A 10,000-nucleotide genomic window follows, 5' to 3' on the forward strand; every position below is an offset into this window, starting at 1 on the left:
GGGACGCGCCCCGAAGGGAGGACGACTTTATGTTCCATATTGATAAGTAGCTTGGATTTTTTGCAAAGCAGATTCATGTAGTGCTTGATAGTTGGTCTCTCTTTAGTTTACCGTGTCTTTGAATTTCATTATATATTTCAGTGTATTTTTTGTTGAACGTTTAAGGACAATGTTGTTACCAGTGTCTTTTTTGAGAAAGTGAAATATAAACATTTGTCATCATTTTCACGAGTTTTCATTCACAAGCACCTGGGAAATAAATCTCATGTTCCCCGGGGAATAAATCCCCGGTTACCATAGTTGCAGGAAGCCCTATTACATGGATAATCAAAAGCAAACCCAATAGAAACGCTCGAGGATTCTTCGGCTCTTTTCATTGGCGTTTCCCCAGACCTAAACAGACGACACGACACTGCTTTGCAAAGTTCCAAAAACCAACTGGCAAACTGGCAAAAGTAAACAAAAAAACAAAACTACTTCAATAAATTCATCACAAACAAATGAAACCTACCGATATGTTATGTCTTCTTACAAAGTCATGGAGTGCGTGTATCTTTGTGTGAGAAACACGAACGTCAAGTTCAAGTCAAACCAATTGACCCCTGACACACACATTTTGACCCGTGCACAAGACGTTGTATCGATAAACGAAGCACAAATAAGAAATACTGATAAAAGCAAAGAAAATAGCAACAAGATATGCAAACATCTCACAAAGCCGAGCAAGCAGATTGACAGGTCTAATGAAAAACAAAGAGGTACTGAGTCGGAAACAAGATCGCGATTCTTTCCTTCGCTGCACGACGCAAATCTTCTGTGACCTTTGACCCAACGTAGCTTCCACATTCGATTACTAAGCTTAATACTCACAACTGAAAGCCGAGGGAGTGGAATACCGAGACGAAAAAACAGAACTGTGCATCCTCAAACCTGACATATAATTCATCCCAACATTTTATAAACTCAAAAATACAGAAAGTTGCTTTCACACGCCAGCTTTGAATGCCAGTGGTTATCCGCACGGAACTCGTGTGGTTATCAGCACGGAACCCGTGTTTCAAAGCATGGCTCCCTGTGTTGATTGTGATCTTATTTTCTCACTACCAAAATGATGACAAAAACGATGTTTGGTGGTTTGTTGTCAGACCAGCTTTTTTTGTCGGTCCTCGGGGGGCATATCGACTTTTGTTTCATATTTATTGACCGCGGCCTTCGGCCTTGGTCAATAAATATGAAACAAAAGACGATATGCTCCCCCTCGGACGACAAAAAAGCTGGTCTGTCAACAACCCATCAAACATCTTATATTATTTGAAATAACAAAAAACGCGAATGTTATTGAACTTGGTATACATAGCCTATAATTTTTTTTAAAATTATTTTCTCACGACTTTTATTACAAGTCCTGTTCACACATGTGTGATTATAATCTATCCTGACAGATGTTTATGCAAGGTTGCATGTGATATCTTTAACAGTATTCCCCGACTTTATTTTTCAATTTGTGTTTCATAGATGTCCGGCTTTTTACAAATGTTGAGACGGCATTGTCACGACCTTATTCTTTCAGCAAATTGATTGAATTAGTGGTAACAAATATCTTCGACTCTTTACGAACCATGGCATTGGGTAATGTTGATTGTTTGCCTTGTAAATTTAAAGCTTACAATCTGGTAGCATTATTTAATTATTTTTGGGTTCACCTCACTTTAATGAAACAAACGATTGTTTCTTGTGAAAGTAAAATAATGTGGAATTGAGCTCCACAATGAAGCATAATTAATTGTTTTGGTCATTTGATCTCGGAAAATGACTGCCATGCTTGTCTCCCTTTAGAGAAACGCATTATCGACATAGTTATCTCCCTTTATTCGTGTCCCATTGTTTTCCTTCGAAAACCCATGTAAATTAAAGGCATATGTACAGCTCATCTAGTGGATTCAATGTTATTTAAAACTGACTTGTTATGCTTACAAGAGCAGGTTTTGACAAATTAGAGGCTTAGGTTGTGGTAGAAAACCATTCCTGATTTTAAACGCCTCAGTTCAGCATAACCTAGACTTTCAGCTCAGAAGCTTAAACATCTAATTAGTGTGTTCATTACGGTCGTTCCACTTCATTATTTCAAACTGGTTGCATTGCACTCTCTATCTTCATCTCAATCTGAAGAGGGAAGCACATGGTGTGTTTGGATTGAAAGCAAGCTAAATAAAATCAAGAAAGGATGTATAATGCAAAGTGTGTGTGTGTGTTTGTTTGTGTGTGTGCGTGTCAGTGTATGTGTGTGTATATGTACGTGTGTGTACGTGTGTTTTTGTGTGTGTGTGTGTGTGTGCGTGCGTGCGTGCGTGCGTTTGTGTGTTTGTGTGTGTGTGTGTGTGTGTGTGTGTATATATGGGTCATTCTCCAAAGCTGCGCACCGCCGATACCACTTCTAAAAATAGATGCAATGTGAACAAAGTTTAAAACTTTTTCCCATTTTTTTGTGTGCAGACTATAGAAGAATATTGTAAGAGACAATATTCAACTATTTTTGTTTCAAAATGTTGGTCTGTGTTTACTCAGTTGAATGAATGGTGTTCATTCGTTTGCGAAAATGGGTGGTCGTTTTGTGACATGAAAAAACTGACTGAAAGTGTTGGTCAGCAAACTGAACAGAATCATTATAACTGATCGTTTCCAGCATAACATTATCATGTGATGTTACTTTTCTCATGCTGTGAAAGTTTGTTTTAAAAATATTTGTTAATCTTGCCAAAATTGGCATTCTTCTTTACGATCAACAACGTAACACTCTGTTTCCCACATGTACACGCTTTGTTTTGCAACTCTACAGCAAGCTCCGAAATCTGGGTGGTACTACTTTTTGTCTCGAACACATGTCCACTGTGTTCCTTGTGTGTACGCGCAATGAGAAACATTAAGGTTGAGCTAACAAAAAATATTTCGTTGTGTAATGCTATTACCCAGTTTTGTTTCCAGTTTCTGATGTTACGGTTGTTATCAAAACATTTTACTAGATCGTACAAAAGACAAAATATTTCAAAACTATTTTGACACACATTCCCTCTACTACCAAGCGGAAGGATATAATGCACTTCGGCTGACCACGCGGTTTACATCGCCAGCGAGATTCAGTTTGAATTTGGGTTCTGATTGTGTTGCATGTGTGACGTTGTTATCCCGACACTTCTGTGCTGATCTAAAGGTAAGTTTACAGCAAATTCTATGCATATAAATGCTTATGCATTGTTTAAATAAATAACTGTATGATTGTTCTTTACGTTCGGCTAAGATGAGTGTGCTCTTGACTTGACAAAATACCGAACTTGATCTGAACGCAGTTTCATATACTTGATTTCAGCAGTCAGTAAATTTTTGGATCTCCGGCGAAACTTTTCAAACTTGTGCTCCGATACTTTTTGTCAACAATAGATAGCATTTTTTTGGTGCAGATTTTGCTTCTGTAACTTTTCAACAGTACTATTCATATACGCGCCTTGATTGAATACTTTCTTGCTTCGATTTAAAATTTCTCATCAACCTTGTAGGGTAATCGGACACACAATCTTTTTCAGAAGCCAAACGTGTATCAATCACGGCTGTATTTTATGTTGTTGTTTAACTGAAAAAACCTGTTCGGGAAACAGGGATGTCGTTAGGGGTCGGACATCGGACATATAACGATGAAAATCCCCAAATGTCCGATTCACATTGCCGCATGTCGGTCAGATGTCCTATCGTTTTAGCCTGAGCGTGGTCATTGTCCGATATGTACTCCAATCCTTCGGACAGCGCGACATTCGTTAATTTTCATTTCAAGATACAAATCTTCTAAAAGACCGAACGCTCTCGTGTTCAGCTGACACTGAAGTTGTCAGTGCCGCGTGCGGATTTTCTTTTGTTGGGAATTCCCGAACCGTTTGCGGTATGCGCCGTTTGGGTATAACCGTCTCGGTGCAGCGCACTGATGTAAAATAAGTGGATTCTTTTTAGATCAGTGCATGCTACAGGAGTACGGGAGACAACTCCAACTGACTAAATTTGTAGTCTGCTTTTGTTTTCGATACGAGACGAAGCACTGAATTATGCCGCTGAAAAAAAACTAAAGCCTGCAAAAGATCAGCATTAGATCAAACCGATCATTTTGTTTGTCAACTTTTATCCAAATCATGCAGTATTTAATCAAAGTACGAGCTCTGAAGTTGTTCATGTTGGTTTCTTTTTTGTGGTTTCTTTGAAACTAAACAAATACAACATTATACGCACACTGTGTTGATGTATTTACTATATTATGTGTGTGTTCTACAGCGCGCGCGCGTGGGTGTGTGTGTGTGCGTGTGTGTGTGGGCGCATGACTTTGGAACAATTCCATGGAATGTGTTACAAGCTGTTTGGCGCAAATTCATAATGTCCTATTACACTTTCTGAAAGCGGTCAAATGTCCTATTGATGCTGAAGAACTCAGGACATTTGTCCTATAGGTATGAATTTGCAGCAACATCCCTGGGGAAAAGATGGGTGATTTATTAGTGCGGTTGAAAATGGCCTCACAAGATCTCGTTCGTAACTCGGAACCGTTAGAATGATGTTCTTCGTTACGATGTTGAAAAAGAGTCGTCAAAGTCGCTTTACAGTTTCGTGCAAGTTCTTAAAAATGGCAGTGTTTATTTCACTTCTTTAAAAGACATTTCTGCATTACTTTCGGGCAGTCGAGATGCTACTATTTTGCAGCGTTGTTGTTGTTCTTCATTGTCAACGTCACGCGGACCCGACTCGTCGCCATCTTTGTAACGATGCTAGATGCGATGTCAAAAGATTGCCGTGTGCTTGAATCTTTTTTTATTTAGCCTTTTGATTTCAAAGAATAATCCGGTGGTTTTTTTTCTTTGTGTATTGTTCTGAAAGTGCTGAACCAGTCGCCTGTCTACCCTGCCCCAGACAAGTCACCTGTCTACCCTGCTCCAGACAAGTCACCTGTCTACCCTGCTCCAGACAAGTCACCTGTCTACCCTGCTCCAGACAAGTCACCTGTCTACCCTGCTCCAGACAAGTCACCTGTCTACCCTGCTCCAGACAAGTCACCTGTCTACCCTGCCCCAGACAAGTCACCTGTCTACCCTGCTCCAGACAAGTCACCTGTCTACCCTGCTCTAGACAAGTCGCCTGTCTACCCTGCTCTAGACAAGTCGCCTGTCTACCCTGCTCCAGACAAGTCACCTGTCTACCCTGCTCCAGACAAGTCACCTGTCTACCCTGCTCCAGACAAGTCACCTGTCTACCCTGCTCCAGACAAGTCACCTGTCTACCCTGCTCCAGACAAGTCACCTGTCTACCCTGCTCCAGACAAGTCACCTGACGGTCCTGCCCCAGACAAGTCACCTGTCTACCCTGCTCCAGACAAGTCACCTGTCTACCCTGCTCCAGACAAGTCACCTGACGGTCCTGCCCCAGACAAGTCACCTGTCTACCCTGCTCCAGACAAGTCACCTGTCTACCCTGCTCCAGACAAGTCACCTGTCTACCCTGCTCCAGACAAGTCACCTGACGGTCCTGCCCCAGACAAGTCACCTGTCTACCCTGCTCCAGACAAGTCACCTGTCTACCCTGCTCCAGACAAGTCACCTGTCTACCCTGCTCCAGACAAGTCACCTGTCTACCCTGCTCCAGACAAGTCACCTGTCTACCCTGCTCCAGACAAGTCACCTGACGGTCCTGCCCCAGACAAGTCACCTGTCTACCCTGCTCCAGACAAGTCACCTGTCTACCCTGCTCCAGACAAGTCACCTGACGGTCCTGCCCCAGACAAGTCACCTGTCTACCCTGCTCCAGACAAGTCACCTGTCTACCCTGCTCCAGACAAGTCACCTGTCTACCCTGCTCCAGACAAGTCACCTGACGGTCCTGCCCCAGACAAGTCACCTGTCTACCCTGCTCCAGACAAGTCACCTGTCTACCCTGCTCCAGACAAGTCACCTGACGGTCCTGCCCCAGACAAGTCACCTGTCTACCCTGCTCCAGACAAGTCACCTGTCTACCCTGCTCCAGACAAGTCACCTGACGGTCCTGCCCCAGACAAGTCACCTGTCTACCCTGCCCCAGACAAGTCGCCTGACTGTCCTGCCCCAGACAAGTCACCTGTCTACCCTGCTCCAGACAAGTCACCTGACGGTCCTGCCCCAGACAAGTCGCCTGACTGTCCTGCCCCAGACAAGTCACCTGACGGTCCTGCCCCAGACAAGTCACCTGTCTACCCTGCCCCAGACAAGTCGCCTGACTGTCCTGCCCCAGACAAGTCACCTGTCTACCCTGCTCCAGACAAGTCACCTGACGGTCCTGCCCCAGACAAGTCGCCTGACTGTCCTGCCCCAGACAAGTCACCTGACGGTCCTGCCCCAGACAAGTCACCTGTCTACCCTGCCCCAGACAAGTCGCCTGACTGTCCTGCCCCAGACAAGTCACCTGACGGTCCTGCCCCAGACAAGTCACCTGTCTACCCTGCCCCAGACAAGTCGCCTGACTGTCCTGCCCCAGACAAGTCACCTGACGGTCCTGCCCCAGACAAGTCACCTGTCTACCCTGCCCCAGACAAGTCACCTGACGGTCCTGCCCCAGACAAGTCACCTGACGGTCCTGCCCCAGACAAGTCACCTGACGGTCCTGCCCCAGACAAGTCACCTGTCTACCCTGCTCCAGACAAGTCGCATGACGGTCCTGCCCCAGACAAGTCACCTGTCTACCCTGCCCCAGACAAGTCACCTGACGGTCCTGCCCCAGACAAGTCACCTGTCTACCCTGCCCCAGACAAGTCACCTGACGGTCCTGCCCCAGACAAGTCACCTGTCTACCCTGCCCCAGACAAGTCACCTGACGGTCCTGCCCCAGACAAGTCGCCTGACGGTCCTGCCCCAGACAAGTCACCTGTCTACCCTGCCCCAGACAAGTCACCTGACGGTCCTGCCCCAGACAAGTCGCCTGACTGTCCTGCCCCAGACAAGTCACCTGTCTACCCTGCCCCAGACAAGTCACCTGTCTACCCTGCCCCAGACAAGTCACCTGTCTACCCTGCCCCAGACAAGTCACCTGTCTACCCTGCCCCAGACAAGTCACCTGTCTACCCTGCCCCAGACAAGTCACCTGTCTACCCTGCCCCAGACAAGTCACCTGTCTACCCTGCCCCAGACAAGTCACCTGTCTACCCTGCCCCAGACAAGTCACCTGACGGTCCTGCCCCAGACAAGTCACCTGTCTACCCTGCCCCAGACAAGTCACCTGACGGTCCTGCCCCAGACAAGTCACCTGTCTACCCTGCTCCAGACAAATCACCTGACGGTCCTGCCCCAGACAAGTCACCTGTCTACCCTGCCCCAGACAAGTCGCCTGACTGTCCTGCCCCAGACAAGTCACCTGTCTACCCGGCTCCAGACAAGTCGTCTGATTGTCCTGCCCCAGACAAGTCGCCTGACTGCCCTGCCCCAGACCAGTCGCCTGACTGCCCTGCCCAAGACCAGTCCCCTGACTGCCCTGACCCAGACCAGTCGCCTGTCTACCCTGACACAGACCAGTCGCCCGACTGCCCTTCCCTGCCCCCTTCAATCTCGCCAACCAATACTTCTCAAGTGAGTGAAGGATGCTTCATTGAAGTACCTTTGCTTGGTCGTCAGAGAACTGTCTTTTTCTACGCCAAAGTTATTGACGTTGACAGTAGTGGGGACCTGCTTCTTCACTATCTGAAGCTGAAGCCAGACACTACAGTTATGTATGGGCAGACAAGGCATGGCTCCCTGCCAGCAGCGAGTACAAAGCTGTTCCAGCACCCAGACTAGCCCCTGGTCGAGGCATTGCATTTGTTTTTGACAAGTGAATGTTTTTTAGCCACATTAACTAACATTTCATACTGACTTTTTTGTACATTCTTAGTATCACTTTTTTGGATTTTTTTTTACTTTGACTTTCAAAAATTTCACTTTGCCCTTAGATTTTTTTTCCTTTCTTTTTATTGCAAGTAAATAATGGATAAAACAATATGTGTTATTAACATATTGTTGTGTGTTCCTTTCTTGGACTTGGATTTTGATTTTGGTTCACTTTCATCAACTATTTCATATTCTACAATACTCTATGAGTAAAAATCAAAATCTGGCAATTTCATTGGTTTAGAAACATGAGAAAATGATGATTGCCCATGTTTTGTGAAGCATGGTGATTTTCACATGTTTTGTGGAGTGTATGAATATCATTTTCGTGTATGAACACAATGGTATCAATAATGGCTGTCTACCCTCGAACTTTATCACATTCATTATGCTGATGACCCAAGGAGGTTTCGTCTCTCCATAATCACAAGAGTTAGCAACTGTCAAAATGGAATCTGAAGGCAACTTCGAGTTGAGTCTCTCATCACTGAGTGACTCAGAATGGGAGAATGATGAAGACATCAAGCAATTTATAGCAGAAGAAGGAAGAAAACAAAACGAACATGCCACACTCCATGAAGCTGACAAAGGAGCCAGCGCACAAGTGCCAGTGGGCCACGCAGAGACAGAACACCAGAATGAGAATGAAGACTACGAGGGCAGCATTGCCGTTGACGCGGGGTTTAATGAGCCTCCCCAAAACTCCACCAAGAAACGAAAACGACAATTTCTGCCAACAACGGAACAGGAACGAAAGGTGATTGCTGAGTCGCAGTGTGTCCCGTAAAGTTGTGCCTTTATCACAGCACAGTGCAAGTGTGTCTAGTCACACGACTGTATGTCAACAATAGGCGCTTTTTACATTACAGCGAAAAGGATGTTTCAAAGAGCATGCATTTACACGCTATAAAGAATCTCAGACATCCCCAATGTGTTTGTTCTGTTGTTGTTGTTGTGGTTGTGTTGTTGTTGTTGTTGTTGTTGCTGTTGTCATACAAACACACAGGCATTAGTTTTCTGACCAGGCTGCATACACACACACATATAAACACACACACACACACACACACACACACACACACACACGCACGCACGCACGCACGCACGCACACAAACACACACACACACTGCTTTAAACAGAATTCCCAATTCGTTTATTGACAACACAAAACAACTACATGTATTGTATTGTAAGTCCCTTTTTTGTCCAACAAACAAAATTCATAGAAGTGATTCAAATAAAATATGCGATATGTACATCTAAACTGAATACCTTCTCTTCCATTGTAATATAAACAAGTTCATGGATTCAAGTTCAAGTTCGTTGTTGGTAAAATCACTTCATTCACATTGTTGCACACACAAATTCGAACATCTTTTGACGTTATGGTTTTACGTAAGCATTTAATCGAAAAATAGTTAGTGACTGAGTTTGCTAACAAAAACCTCTGAAGTAGCAAGGTTGGTATGTTTCATTTGCATTTTTGAGTCTTTCGCACACTCTGGTGCTAATAGTACGTATAACTGATCGGGACGGTAAGAGTAACGAACGAACCGCCACGAACCCGTATTTTCAGCAGGGTGCACTCTATTTTTCAAGTCTTGATGATCCTGAATATGTTTTGCAGAAAAAAATACTCATTAAGAAAAGTCTACGAATTCTTCAAAAATGCGGTGCACCTCGAGGTCAATGTCTGCTCTTTAATCGTAGGTCAGTTTGTAACACCAAAAACAACGCAAAAGACACGTTCGAACTGCCTAACTGCACAATGTGAGAGTGTGTTATTTTTTTTATCTCCCTGTTTTTTCCGATTTTCTGCGAGAGTTACTTTCTCTTAGCTTGGTTATGTCCACTAAAATCTTTTTCAAAAACTATAGTTTGTTTCAATGACTTTCAGTATTGTTAAACATTATAAATTGCGAAAAATAGACACTTTGAAAAATAATGTGTGCACGAAACAGTTTTACTGATCACGAATCATTGTGTGAAATCTCTGTACAACTTTGTTTCAGGAAGTGTACGTATTTTTCCCAGCAATAAGCGTGTCCCCTGTTTTTAGCGTGGTGCACTACCTGTGTTTTAA

At 44.4% G+C, this 10,000-nt stretch overlaps 3 protein-coding genes across 3 annotated transcripts in view; 1 reads left to right on the plus strand and 2 right to left on the minus strand.

Annotated features, from left to right (window-relative positions):
• The window catches only part of LOC138977260 (uncharacterized), an 8,547-nt gene extending 721 nt beyond the window's left edge, over positions 1–7,826 (plus strand). Inside the window, exons 2-5 of the mRNA XM_070350166.1 lie at positions 2,494–2,509; positions 6,049–6,549; positions 6,805–7,058; positions 7,242–7,826. Of these exons, the coding sequence (XP_070206267.1) occupies positions 2,494–2,509; positions 6,049–6,549; positions 6,805–7,058; positions 7,242–7,826 (1,356 nt within the window). The remainder of the gene's footprint in view (positions 1–2,493; positions 2,510–6,048; positions 6,550–6,804; positions 7,059–7,241) is intronic.
• The window catches only part of LOC138976430 (amine sulfotransferase-like), a 77,303-nt gene that overhangs the window by 26,695 nt on the left and 40,608 nt on the right, over positions 1–10,000 (minus strand). The window lies entirely within an intron of this gene.
• LOC138976420 (E3 ubiquitin-protein ligase TRIM56-like) overlaps positions 9,060–10,000 on the minus strand; it is a 65,702-nt gene continuing 64,761 nt past the window's right edge. The window contains exon 6 of the mRNA XM_070349275.1: positions 9,060–10,000. This exon is cut by the window's right edge and continues 358 nt beyond it. The gene's annotated coding sequence lies outside the window, so the exon portion shown is untranslated.

Source organism: Littorina saxatilis, linkage group LG9 (genome assembly GCF_037325665.1).
Source record: "Littorina saxatilis isolate snail1 linkage group LG9, US_GU_Lsax_2.0, whole genome shotgun sequence".
In the NCBI taxonomy this organism is placed as follows: domain Eukaryota; kingdom Metazoa; phylum Mollusca; class Gastropoda; order Littorinimorpha; family Littorinidae; genus Littorina; species Littorina saxatilis.